This window comes from Bombina bombina, chromosome 4, assembly GCF_027579735.1.
Source record: "Bombina bombina isolate aBomBom1 chromosome 4, aBomBom1.pri, whole genome shotgun sequence".
In the NCBI taxonomy this organism is placed as follows: Eukaryota; Metazoa; Chordata; class Amphibia; order Anura; family Bombinatoridae; genus Bombina; species Bombina bombina.
Genome location: NC_069502.1, coordinates 538,580,872 through 538,595,648, shown reverse-complemented (window position 1 = coordinate 538,595,648; position 14,777 = coordinate 538,580,872). Strand labels below are relative to the sequence as shown.

The following is a 14,777-nucleotide window of genomic DNA, read 5'->3' as shown; positions in this document are numbered from 1 at the left end:
TCTACAAACCTCTTGATAAAAGTGAAATAACAGACTAAAAGGGTGTTATAAGCAAAGGAAAATATTGAGCATACCGATTTTGTTTTATTATTTTTTAGAAATTGATGTCCAGATAAAGTGTAAGTAAAAAAACTATAATCTATCCTAAAAAGAAATCTAAACAACCAAGATCAGTAACGCATTTTGCAGGTATTTTTTACTTCAAATCAAGGCAAAACAATATGAAATGTAATAAAGACAAAAGAATATACTTACGCTTTCAGTTCAGCAAATCGAACAAGAATTTTAGCATAACTTTCATTATTGCTGTGTTGGTCTGCAGGCAATGACTCGACCGCCTGACTGTAGTTATCAATCAGTTTACCAAGTAGTGCCCTATCACTCTGAGGAAGGCCCGTATTCTCCAGTTTTATAAGATAAATCTGCCACTCCTCAGGAGTCTTTTCAGTCACCAAATGGCCAAAAAAGCCTGAGTGTTCTATAAAGAGAAAAAGGGTATTGTTTTTTAGCTTTCAGAAAGAACAAAGAAAGGATAAACATAAGAACAAAACTATCCCCACCTGTAGTGTCAGCAGAAGACTTTGTAAAAGTCAGTTCATCTGTCCAGTTGTCTTCCAGGCCATATTTTGTTTTAAAACTTTTAACTCTATCCAAGATAGAAGCAATTTTCAGTTTCCTCTCACTTATATCTTCTTCTTCCATTGCAATCAATAATCTAAGTTTAAAAAGACAAATTAATCTTAGAAGCGACATCAGTTAAAGGGATAGTATACTGTAAAATTGTTTTTCCCTTAATGCATTTACAATTGCTTTTTTTTTACCAACTGCAGAGTTAAAAATGTATGAAAATTAGCTTTTTAAGGTTTGTGTATATTAAAGCTCTGATTTTGTGTTTTGAAGCCACAACCTAATAAAATGGGTTGAGCTTGTAGGTATAATCAGATCTCATTACTTTATCACATTGTGTACACATACCTGTTTCTTTATCTTATATCTGTCCATAAACCAATCACCAATACTTGGAGAGAACAATGGAAAATCAACATTTTATTACGTTATCTCTGCTTTATCCCACTGGGAGTGTAATTTCTTCTGCTGGCTGTGTTTACACAGCTTATCTATAGCTTGGACCTGCGGCCATAAACTTTCAGCATAGGTGGGGATAGCACATTTTATGGGCTCAATTTATCAAGCCCTTACGGCTGCCAAGTTCTCACAAGAACTTGCTCGCCGTAATTTATCAAGCAGCAGTCACCAGACTGCTGCTTCCCTAAGCTCTTCGCCACCTCTAAGGTGGCGAAATTCAATTTCCGTGATCGAGTCCGACCGAGGAGATTGACAGCTCCTGCCAGCGCTTGATTGGCTGTGTGCGGGCAGGGGGCGGGATAGCACGTGAGCGCAAAATTGCGCTTGTGTGCAATGTTGATTACCTGCAGGTAATTTCGCCCCGCCACAGGTGAGCTGAGGCGTACAGGGGCGCGTATACGTGCCCCTGTACGCCTCAGCTTTGATAAATCTAGCCCTATATCAACTATTTCAAATGCCAATATACGGGTAAAGGAGCTACTTGTAAACAATTTTATACATTCCAGCAGGTAAAGTGGATCATTGGGAACAAATTAAAGGGGAGAAAAATTTTGAGTAACTGTCCCTTTAAGGATAATTGATATACATTTGAATAAATCCAGGTATAAACTAATTTTTTTTTATAGGTGCAAATTATGGGGTGTCAGGAAGGAAAAACTATATTGTGTATGCATAGTAACACACACATATATATACATACATACATACATACACATATATATATACATATATATACACATACATATACATACATATACATACATATACATATACATACATACACAACTTTAACAGGTAAGTCCAGCACCTTTCTTAATGCTATTTTTTCAGCATTTTTTCAGCAACCTTTTTTCAGATTACAACAGTGCACGATCACTGAGTGGGGTCTGCCAGCCCACATTTATAGATATGGAAAAAGCAAGATAGCGTCAGCACTTCTTCATATAAAATTTCACTTTATTGAGGTTTCAGACAAAGATAAAAACAGCGACGTTTCGAGTCAACACAGACCCTTAGTCATGCAATGGATTATGGGAAAAATCACCTTCTTTTATAGCACCTGTGTATCAATTAACTTGATTTGCCTACAAATAATCAAAATGCCATTTTGGAAATTTTGACCCCTAACAGGTCAGAATGATTAGTGAATAATCTTTGTATCTAAATTACAATTTTTCTTATGATGCAAGGTTTATGTTTGGCGATTTTAACCCAAGGCTATGTTACAACATATGTGATACAACCCACATTGTTAAAAACATATCATACAAAGTTACAAAACTATTTTATACTAGTACTTATAAAAACAAATGAAGATCATAGTCTTTGTTTAGACCATTCGGACTGAGTGTTTTTAGATGCTGTATCCACCATACCTCTCTTTTCTTTAACAGTAACTCTCTGTTACCCCCTCTCCTTTGTTTTGGTATGTGGTCAATTATTTGGAATCGTAGCTGGCAAACTGTATGTCCAGCATTGATAAAATGTGATGACACAGGTAGTGTCATGTCCTTACATCTGATGGAAGATTTATGGGCACTTATCCTATCCTTGATAGGGTTAATGGTCTCTCCCACATAGCCCCGCCCACATGGACATTTCAGAATATACACTACATAATCAGTATAGCATGTATATAAGCCTTTAATTTCACGTTTCTTGTTATCATTTATTTGTGCTATGTATTTCCCCTTAATCATGGAATTACATTGGGCACAGTTAAGGCAGGGGTATGATCCTTTGTTAGCTGTTGTAAGATAGTTTATGGTATCTTTCTTATTGGTACCCACATCAGATTTTACAACTAGGTCTCTAATATTTTTGACCCTCTTAAAGGAATTAATTGGTGGTTTTTTAAATTCCTCAATGTGTGGATTCGTTTTGTTCAATATATACCAATGTTTAACAATTTTTGTGATATTATTACTAAATTGATTATATGTTGAAGAAAAAATAAGTTGTTTTTTATCAATCTGATTTTTGTTTTTGCTTTTATTAGATGTTACATCATTTGGTTCTCTAGTTTTTAATTTAACTGTTTGTTCATTAGTGGTTATGACAGCTTGTGGGTAACCCCTATCTAAAAATTTCTTTCCCATTTGTTTTAATCTTACTTCTTGTAGATCTTTTTCTTTTACATTACGCATTGTTCTTATGAACTGACTCTTGGGGATGGCGTTAAATACCCTATCTGGGTGGTAGCTGTCAAAATGAAGCAATGTGTTACGATCTGTTGGTTTACAGTATAGATCCGTTACTAAACAGTCATCTTTTTTGTATACCAAAGTATCAAGATAGCTTATTTTGAACTGTGAGTGGCTGATTGTGAATTGCAAACTTGTTGTACAATTGTTTAATTCCTCCACAAAGTTCTCAAGGGACTCCAATGTGTCCCCCCCATATGCCAAATATATCATCTATGTAGCGTAGCCATATTTTACAGTGGCTTTGATATTCATTGTTTAAATAAACATATCTGTTTTCAAATTGGCTTACGAATATATTGGCATATGAGGGGGCCACATTGGAGCCCATGGCGGTTCCCTTCCTCTGTATATAATATGTGTCTTGGAACAAAAAATAGTTAAGATGTAATATTATATTCAACATATCTTCTATGAAATCACATTGAGCATTAGTATATATCTTATCTTTTTTGATAAGATCCAATACAGATTGAACTCCTGATTCGTGTGGAATTGAAGTGTATAGACTCACTATATCTAGTGTAAATAATATATCCTTTTCACTTATTCTTACTTCATCTATTCTAGTCAGGAAGTCCCCTGTATCTTTTAGAAATGATTGCTGGCCTGCCGCTATTGGGTTCAAAATTTTATCTAGAAAAATTGCTATGTTTGCAAAAACTGATTCCGTGCTTGCCACTATGGGTCTACCCGGTGGTTCCTTAAGATTTTTATGAATTTTCGGGGTAGTATAAAATACAGGCGTAATGGGGTCTATTTTTATGAGAAATGTGGCTAAATTCTTAGTAATAACTTTATTTTCCAAAGCCTTGTCTATTACTGCCGTTATTTCTTTTTTGATGTCTGGTAAAGGGTCATGGTCTAATATAAGATATATTCCACCATCTGATAGTTGGGACAAAATTTCCTGTATGTAATATTCCTTACCAAGGACCACTACCGCACCGCCCTTGTCTGCATTTTTAATCTCAATTAGATTGTTGTTGGATAGGTTTTTTAGGGCCTTACATTCTGCTGTAGTGACATTGGAACTCATTCCATATTTAGGTGTTATATATAATTTATGGATATCCTCTTGAACTAGCTTAATGTATGTTTCAACTCCAGAGTTGGAAGTACTGGGTACATACTTAGATTTATTTGTCAGTCCTAATGGTCTAATGTCAAATGTCTCCCTCTCATTTACTGTGTTGCTAAATACTTTATCAGTGTCTACAATATTACCAAAGTATGCTTTCAACCTTAAATTTCTAAAAAAACGATATAGATCTTTCTCTATGGTAAATTGATTAGCATGTACAGTTGGACAAAAGGATAGCCCTTTATTAAGGACACTTAGTTCATCTTTAGTGAGTTCATATTTTGAAATATTAATGACTAATGTCTCTGCCGGGACTGGCATCTCGCACTGGTTAGTGCCATTACATATCGTATCATTTGATGTTATGCTATATACGTTACCACTCCCGGCAGTTTTTTGTAATATATCGGAAGTCCCATTTATTTCTTGCGACCCTTCGGGAACCGTTTGTTCCTCAACCTGTTCGATTGCCGGTGGTCGGGGTTTCCAGCTCTTATGTTTCCGTCCTCCCCTCCGGTATCGGTATCTGTGCCCATGTATAAAAAATCCTCCGATGAGGATGAATCTGTGGCTGTCGTTGTCTTTTCTATGGCGTGTCTCCTTCCTCGCCATGCTCCGCGTCCTCTTCCTGGTCGCCTCCATCCGACGTCATGAACCTCTTCCTCATTGGTCCAGCGGTACACGTGATTTGCCTTGTAATCCTCGTCGTCTCGATTGAACTTATTTCTCTTAATCTCCTTTAACTCCTTCTGGTAGTCGTCAAGGATCTTGTCAATCTCTTTCTTTGTCTTTAGCAAATCATCAGCAGAGAAGTGAGTATTTACTTTATTTTCACTTTCAGATACCACTCTTTTTTGTATCTCAATCTCTTCCTGCAGGCATTCCACTGTCCAAACAATGATATCGAATGAACACTTATTCAGTATACATTCAAATCTTTTTTTGTATTTATCATTGTTGGTCATGATTGTCGGTCTCAGCTTTATTCTTAAGCCCCTTGGAATTAGTCTTACACGGAAATATTCCGCAAGGGTGACACTGTGTAGTTCATATGACAGGAGCTTTTTCCTTGCCTTTTCCCACACTTTGACAATGCTGGCATTTGATATTCCTTTCAAAAAGTCTCTTGGACCTCTGGCTAAAGCCATAATTCTTGAAGCATCTAAATCCGAATATGAAAAAACATCCGTGTCTTCATCTGTTACCTCCATTTAGTTCTCAGGTGCACGTAACTTGTAGCAGGAAAGTATAGACACAACTTTAACAGGTAAGTCCAGCACCTTTCTTAATGCTATTTTTTCAGCATTTTTTCAGCAACCTTTTTTCAGCTTTTTTCAGCATTTTTTCAGCAACCTTTTTTCAGATTACAACAGTGCACGATCACTGAGTGGGGTCTGCCAGCCCACATTTATAGATATGGAAAAAGCAAGATAGCGTCAGCACTTCTTCATATAAAATTTCACTTTATTGAGGTTTCAGACAAAGATAAAAACAGCGACGTTTCGAGTCAACACAGACCCTTAGTCATGCAATGGATTATGGGAAAAATCACCTTCTTTTATAGCACCTGTGTATCAATTAACTTGATTTGCCTACATATAATCAAAATGCCATTTTGGCATTTTGATTATTTGTAGGCAAATCAAGTTAATTGATACACAGGTGCTATAAAAGAAGGTGATTTTTCCCATAATCCATTGCATGACTAAGGGTCTGTGTTGACTCGAAACGTTGCTGTTTTTATCTTTGTCTGAAACCTCAATAAAGTGAAATTTTATATGAAGAAGTGCTGACGCTATCTTGCTTTTTCCATATCTATAAATGTGGGCTGGCAGACCCCACTCAGTGATCGTGCACTGTTGTAATCTGAAAAAAGGTTGCTGAAAAAATGCTGAAAAAATAGCATTAAGAAAGGTGCTGGACTTACCTGTTAAAGTTGTGTCTATACTTTCCTGCTACAAGTTACGTGCACCTGAGAACTAAATGGAGGTAACAGATGAAGACACGGATGTTTTTTCATATTCGGATTTAGATGCTTCAAGAATTACGGCTTTAGCCAGAGGTCCAAGAGACTTTTTGAAAGGAATATCAAATGCCAGCATTGTCAAAGTGTGGGAAAAGGCAAGGAAAAAGCTCCTGTCATATGAACTACATAGTGTCACCCTTGCGGAATATTTCCGTGTAAGACGAATTCCAAGGGGCTTAAGAATAAAGCTGAGACCGACAATCATGACCAACAATGATAAATACAAAAAAAGATTTGAATGTATACTGAATAAGTGTTCATTCGATATCATTGTTTGGACAGTGGAATGCCTGCAGGAAGAGATTGAGATACAAAAAAGAGTGGTATCTGAAAGTGAAAATAAAGTAAATACTCACTTCTCTGCTGATGATTTGCTAAAGACAAAGAAAGAGATTGACAAGATCCTTGACGACTACCAGAAGGAGTTAAAGGAGATTAAGAGAAATAAGTTCAATCGAGACGACGAGGATTACAAGGCAAATCACGTGTACCGCTGGACCAATGAGGAAGAGGTTCATGACGTCGGATGGAGGCGACCAGGAAGAGGACGCGGAGCATGGCGAGGAAGGAGACACGCCATAGAAAAGACAACAACAGCCACAGATTCATCCTCATCGGAGGATTTTTTATACATGGGCACAGATACCGATACCGGAGGGGAGGACGGAAACATAAGAGCTGGAAACCCCGACCACCGGCAATCGAACAGGTTGAGGAACAAACGGTTCCCGAAGGGTCGCAAGAAATAAATGGGACTTCCGATATATTACAACAAACTGCCGGGAGTGGTAACGTATATAGCATAACATCAAATGATACGATATGTAATGGCACTAACCAGTGCGAGATGCCAGTCCCGGCAGAGACATTAGTCATTAATATTTCAAAATATGAACTCACTAAAGATGAACTAAGTGTCCTTAATAAAGGGCTATCCTTTTGTCCAACTGTACATGCTAATCAATTTACCATAGAGAAAGATCTATATCGTTTTTTTAGAAATTTAAGGTTGAAAGCATACTTTGGTAATATTGTAGACACTGATAAAGTATTTAGCAACACAGTAAATGAGAGGGAGACATTTGACATTAGACCATTAGGACTGACAAATAAATCTAAGTATGTACCCAGTACTTCCAACTCTGGAGTTGAAACATACATTAAGCTAGTTCAAGAGGATATCCATAAATTATATATAACACCTAAATATGGAATGAGTTCCAATGTCACTACAGCAGAATGTAAGGCCCTAAAAAACCTATCCAACAACAATCTAATTGAGATTAAAAATGCAGACAAGGGCGGTGCGGTAGTGGTCCTTGATAAGGAATATTACATACAGGAAATTTTGTCCCAACTATCAGATGGTGGAATATATCTTATATTAGACCATGACCCTTTACCAGACATCAAAAAAGAAATAACGGCAGTAATAGACAAGGCTTTGGAAAATAAAGTTATTACTAAGAATTTAGCCACATTTCTCATAAAAATAGACCCCATTACGCCTGTATTTTATACTACCCCGAAAATTCATAAAAATCTTAAGGAACCACCGGGTAGACCCATAGTGGCAAGCACGGAATCAGTTTTTGCAAACATAGCAATTTTTCTAGATAAAATTTTGAACCCAATAGCGGCAGGCCAGCAATCATTTCTAAAAGATACAGGGGACTTCCTGACTAGAATAGATGAAGTAAGAATAAGTGAAAAGGATATATTATTTACACTAGATATAGTGAGTCTATACACTTCAATTCCACACGAATCAGGAGTTCAATCTGTATTGGATCTTATCAAAAAAGATAAGATATATACTAATGCTCAATGTGATTTCATAGAAGATATGTTGAATATAATATTACATCTTAACTATTTTTTGTTCCAAGACACATATTATATACAGAGGAAGGGAACCGCCATGGGCTCCAATGTGGCCCCCTCATATGCCAATATATTCGTAAGCCAATTTGAAAACAGATATGTTTATTTAAACAATGAATATCAAAGCCACTGTAAAATATGGCTACGCTACATAGATGATATATTTGGCATATGGGGGGGGACACATTGGAGTCCCTTGAGAACTTTGTGGAGGAATTAAACAATTGTACAACAAGTTTGCAATTCACAATCAGCCACTCACAGTTCAAAATAAGCTATCTTGATACTTTGGTATACAAAAAAGATGACTGTTTAGTAACGGATCTATACTGTAAACCAACAGATCGTAACACATTGCTTCATTTTGACAGCTACCACCCAGATAGGGTATTTAACGCCATCCCCAAGAGTCAGTTCATAAGAACAATGCGTAATGTAAAAGAAAAAGATCAACAAGAAGTAAGATTAAAACAAATGGGAAAGAAATCTTTAGATAGGGGTTACCCACAAGCTGTCATAACCACTAATGAACAAACAGTTAAATTAAAAAAACTAGAGAACCAAATGATGTAACATCTAATAAAAGCAAAAACAAAAATCAGATTGATAAAAAACAACTTATTTTTTCTTCAACATATAATCAATTTAGTAATAATATCACAAAAATTGTTAAAAAAACATTGGTATATATTGAACAAAACGAATCCACACATTGAGGAATTTAAAAAAACACCAATTAATTCCTTTAAGAGGGTCAAAAATATTAGAGACCTAGTTGTAAAATCTGATGTGGGTACCAATAAGAAAGATACCATAAACTATCTTACAACAGCTAACAAAGGATCATACCCCTGCCTTAACTGTGCCCAATGTAATTCCATGATTAAGGGGAAATACATAGCACAAATAAATGATAACAAGAAACGTGAAATTAAAGGCTTATATACATGCTATACTGATTATGTAGTGTATATTCTGAAATGTCCATGTGGGCGGGGCTATGTGGGAGAGACCATTAAAGTGAATGTAAATTTTTATGCTAAAGTGCCCGGTTTTTAAAACTTTGATTAAAAACAGGGGCACTTTAATTCATCAAAATTTTCATTTCACTCCTGTTGTGAAAAAAAACTTACCTTTTAATCTTCACAGCAGCTCCAGCTACCTCCACCCATTTCAAAGCCTCTTCCTGGGTCTAAAATGAGATATCTGGCTTCCTCCAATCACAGCAGTGAATCAGACACTGAATCCCCCGGGGGGGGAGCTGTGATTGGAGGATGACCTATCAATCATTTCTGACACCAGAAATGGCTTGTGAGACTGAAAGAAGCTGGAGCTGCTGTGAAGTTTAAAAGGTAAGTTTTTTTACACAACAGGAGTGAAATGTAAATTTTGATGAATTAAAGTGACCCTGTTTTTAATCAAAGTTTTAAAAACCGGGCACTTCAGCATCAACATTTACATTCACTTTAACCCTATCAAGGATAGGATAAGTGCCCATAAATCTTCCATCAGATGTAAGGACATGACACTACCTGTGTCATCACATTTTATCAATGCTGGACATACAGTTAGCCAGCTACGATTCCAAATAATTGACCACATACCAAAACAAAGGAGAGGGGGTAACAGAGAGTTACTGTTAAAGAAAAGAGAGGTATGGTGGATACAGCATCTAAAAACACTCAGTCCGAATGGTCTAAACAAAGACTATGATCTTCATTTGTTTTTATAAGTACTAGTATAAAATAGTTTTGTAACTTTGTATGATATGTTTTTAACAATGTGGGTTGTATCACATATGTTGTAACATAGCCTTGGGTTAAAATCACCAAACATAAACCTTGCATCATAAGAAAAATTGTAATTTAGATACAAAGATTATTCACTAATCATTCTGACCTGTTAGGGGTCAAAATTTCCAAAATGGCATTTTGATTATTTGTAGGCAAATCAAGTTAATTGATACACAGGTGCTATAAAAGAAGGTGATTTTTCCCATAATCCATTGCATGACTAAGGGTCTGTGTTGACTCGAAACGTCGCTGTTTTTATCTTTGTCTGAAACCTCAATAAAGTGAAATTTTATATGAAGAAGTGCTGACGCTATCTTGCTTTTTCCATATCTATAAATGTGGGCTGGCAGACCCCACTCAGTGATCGTGCACTGTTGTAATCTGAAAAAAGGTTGCTGAAAAAATGCTGAAAAAATAGCATTAAGAAAGGTGCTGGACTTACCTGTTAAAGTTGTATATATATGTATGTATGTATGTATGTATGTATGTATGTATGTATGTATGTATGTATGTATGTATATGTATGTATGTATGTATATGTATATATATATATATGTATTTTACAGTTTGTACCTTTAAAACAGGAAAGAAAGTGTTAAAGAGGTCTGAGTTTAGGGAGAGGAGAGGGTTTTGTAAAATCATGAGGGTGGCTGAGGTGTAAAGAGGCTGACAATATCCAGTGCAAGGAAACAGACATGAGAAACATAAATTATACACAGAGCATATACTGACATAATTTATATCTACCTGGCATCAAGATACATATATATGTATACGGAGAGGGGGGGGGGAATATAAAAGTCAGAAAAAAAATAATAATGGCATATTGATTGAGGAGACAAGGTATGGAGTGATAAACGTTTGAACACTCCCGGACTCAAATCCCAGCTCAAAACCGCCACCTCAGTAAGACAAGCGGCATACAAACTGACCGCGAAGAGGTGGTGAAGATTTACAGCAAAGACGTCCTAAACGGATCCACTATACCAACAAGGTCTGCCACTTCAGAGAGACAAGAGGTATATATATTGACCGCGGTGAGAAGGTGAAGACACACATTAAAGACGTCTGTAAGCGAAACCGCTATACCAGCAAGGACCGGAACAGACACACAGAGCGCAGCAAAGAGACTGCAGGTGAGACTACAAGCCGGATCCTTTCGAAGGACTCGGAGACCCCCTTTCTTACTACATCCAGTAGTGTATCCACACGGAACACTATCAGGTACTGTTTTGGGCTACTAAGCCAAAGAAATACATATGTATCTACTACCACACATCCTTAAAATTTGAACAACTAACATTGGGACATTTAAGAAATTCATCAAGGATTAATCATCACCTTTCTAGTGAACACTGGCCATAATTTTGTTGCATACACAGCCGCTTATATATTGTTGCAGCTAACATACTATTGTTGCAGAGACATTGTAGCTGCGTATATACTTTCGTTGTTTACAATATTTATGTAACATATTGCTGCCATTTATACATTATTGCAGCTTATATATTGTCGTTGATTTGACTATCTGTTTTGTGTGGTATACATGATTTATGTACTATCCCGTATTATATTTAGAGCCCAATATCTTCACACAGATACACATATTGTTGACACCGGTGTCGATTTCACTCTATCATTCTATATATTTTGGAACTTGTTTGTTTATAACATTTTATTATCGTAATATATATATATATATATATATATATATATATATATATATATATATATATATATATATATATATATATATATATATATATACACACACACACACATACACACACTACAAAGTGTGTTTCATCTTTAAAACAGGAGTATATAATATACTGGTTGTCCATATGCACATATTATAAGATATATAATATATATATTGTTAATTTTATATATATTTTTATAAAAAAAATGCTATATTTTTATCAGATTATTTACTGGGGATCAGCAATTCAGATTTCGCCACCTTATATCACATTATAAGAACCCAAACTTAGCATTTAGTCCAGAATTTAACGAGTTGAAGTGCATTATTTTAAATTTCAAATGTTTTTCTTTCCAGGGTGTTTTTGAAGATGCCTCTGAGAATCTTGATTTTGAGGTTTTGGATGGAGTAGTCAGGTTGGGTGAAATGGTGACCAACAGGAGTACAGTATTTTGTTTCACAGTGATTTTTGATTGAGTGTCTGTGTAAGTTCTTCCCAAGGTGCATTTTTTGGCTTGTTTCTCCAGTATAGCATCCAATTTCACAAGCAGAGCAATGTATCATGTATACCACATTTGTAGATATACATGAATATGACCATTTAAAGTTATAGGATTTATTCTTGTAATTTGCTGAGCTGTTTTCACAAATATGTTGACATAGTTTGCACAGAGCTTTATTGCAGCGCTTGGTTCCATTCTGAGTCTTCTCTTTCTCAAGGGGTAGTTTATGTTGGACCAGTTTTGAGTGTGAGATCCTCTGTGAGTAGTAGCTGTAAGTCTTACGCTTTTTCGTATCCCCTCCAAAGTAGGGTTGTAATTGACTACTAGTGGGATACGTGATATATTTTTCTTCTGTATTATGTGTTAAAGGGACACTGAACCCAAATTTTTTCTTTCGTGATTCAGATACAGCATGCAATTTTAAGCAACTTTCTAATATACTCCTATTATCAATTTTTCTTCATTCTCTTGCTATCTTTATTTGAAAAAGAAGGCATTAAGTTTTTTTCTGGTTCAGAACTGTGGACAACATTTTTTTATTGGTGGATTAATTTATCCACCAATCAGCAAGAACAACCCAGGTTGTTTACCAAAAATGGGCCGGCATCTAAACTTACATTCTTGCATTTCAAATAAAGATACCAAGAGAATGAAGAAAATTTGATAATAGGAGTAAATTAGAAAGTTACTCAAAATTGCATGCTCTATCTGAATCACAAATGAAAAAATTTGGGTTCAGTGTCCCTTTAACGTGGTGTATTGAGGGCAGATATATATATTTTTTTTATAACTTGTTTTGTATCCATTTTGTTTGAATGATTTGGACAGTGTGATAAGGTGTGTATCATGGTCCTTGGTCCCAAAGAAACTGACAGTCTTTAGAAAAGTTAATGTAAAGCTTGATTGAAATAAAGCATGAAATAAATTAAATGATTTATGAAAATGTTCAAGATTGTCTTCTCCTCCTGTCCATATGATGAATATATCATCAATGTAGTGAAAGTATTTGAAGGGTTTGCGAGGGTGAGTGGCTAGGAATCTCTGCTCAAAGTCAGCCATAAAGAGGTCTGTATACTGTGGTATGCCTGCTTAAAATTCCTTTCCTCTGGCAGCCTAAACTGTAAATACAGTGCTTCTAATATAGTAAGTAAACTTACAGAATTTATACTCAACCACCATTATTTCACCTTCAATAATTCGGTCTATCTACAAATCATTGGAACAGCCATGGACACCAAATTGGCACTCTTGTTATTTTGGAAGGACACACACAGTTATATACTGTACATACAGTTAACAAAAGTGGATTTGCACTCACACCTCCATATACATCCGGCATGGTGTCAAGAAACATAAATTAATCCATATAACGTAAAATCTGCACTCACTGGACTTGTACCAAATTGTAATTTATGAATGATTCTTCAGACCAGGATGAAGTCCAGTGAGTGCGGAATTTACACACACATATATATATATATATATATATATATATATATATATATATATATATATATATATATATATATATATATATATATAAACACACATTTATTTTATCACATACATACTCTCAATATGTGGCCAAAGCATACATTTCTGATTCGGTAATGAATATAAAATAAATGGTCAACAATAGTACATTTCAAAATGTCCCAACCTTGAATCTAACACAACACCTCTCTTGCTGTAAAACTGAAACATACATACATAAGTTGACAACTTGGTGCAGTTATATAAGGATATAAGACTGAGATTAGTCCAGATATCCCTATGACACACTTTGAGGTTCCCCAGTATAAGTAGCATACAGAGTGACAGCTTTGAGTCTTGCCACTACATACAACGACATATTTTGGGTCTCACCTCTGTATAAAAACTCCTGTGTCTAGAGTAGACTGCATGTCACACACACTGTCTATCTTAGGTTCTGAACAACAGACACACTGTACCACGTCCAGTGTGTAGTCTCGGTGCAACATACACAATGCACCCATTGATCTCTGTATTTCACAATATAACATAAACAGTGGACGTTGATTCGTTCGCGGTATAATATACAGTAACGTTTTTTAACTCTCTTTATCGCATCCATATAAACTTACTTTAGATATTGTTTATTCTCCACTTGTTATTGCTAGTCCCGTTTCAAAAACCCTGCAACTTCCCTGCCGCAGCCCTATTTTCAGCCCGCTGTGGATTTGAAAATCGCAACATCCGCAACTGTGGGAGCCGATTGGACAAGCGGAACAGGAAGTGATTGTCATACTATGCTACCCTAGTTGTAACCTGCGCCACCATTTTTGTTCAGGTAAGGACACATATAAACAGGAACGTGGGGTGTTTTATTGCCAAAAGGGAAAAGAAAATCCCATGGAAACCAGGTAGTTTAATGTTATTATAGTTTTTTTTTTTTTACATTTTTATAAGCGAATTTTTCTATTATCGGTAGTAGGTCACAGCGCATGATGCGTTTTGTACTTTCATATAACATT

General features: G+C 35.8%; 1 protein-coding gene across 1 annotated transcript in view; it reads right to left on the bottom strand.

Moving 5' to 3' along the window:
- Positions 1-14,475, bottom strand: part of TTK (TTK protein kinase) — a 151,978-nt gene extending 137,503 nt beyond the window's left edge. Inside the window, exons 1-3 of the mRNA XM_053712017.1 lie at positions 14,388-14,475; positions 561-715; positions 256-478 (exon numbers count right to left, since the gene is read on the bottom strand). Coding sequence (XP_053567992.1) covers positions 256-478; positions 561-702 — 365 coding nt within the window. The 5' untranslated portion in view covers positions 703-715; positions 14,388-14,475. The remainder of the gene's footprint in view (positions 1-255; positions 479-560; positions 716-14,387) is intronic.
- Positions 14,476-14,777: the final 302 nt, after the last annotated feature.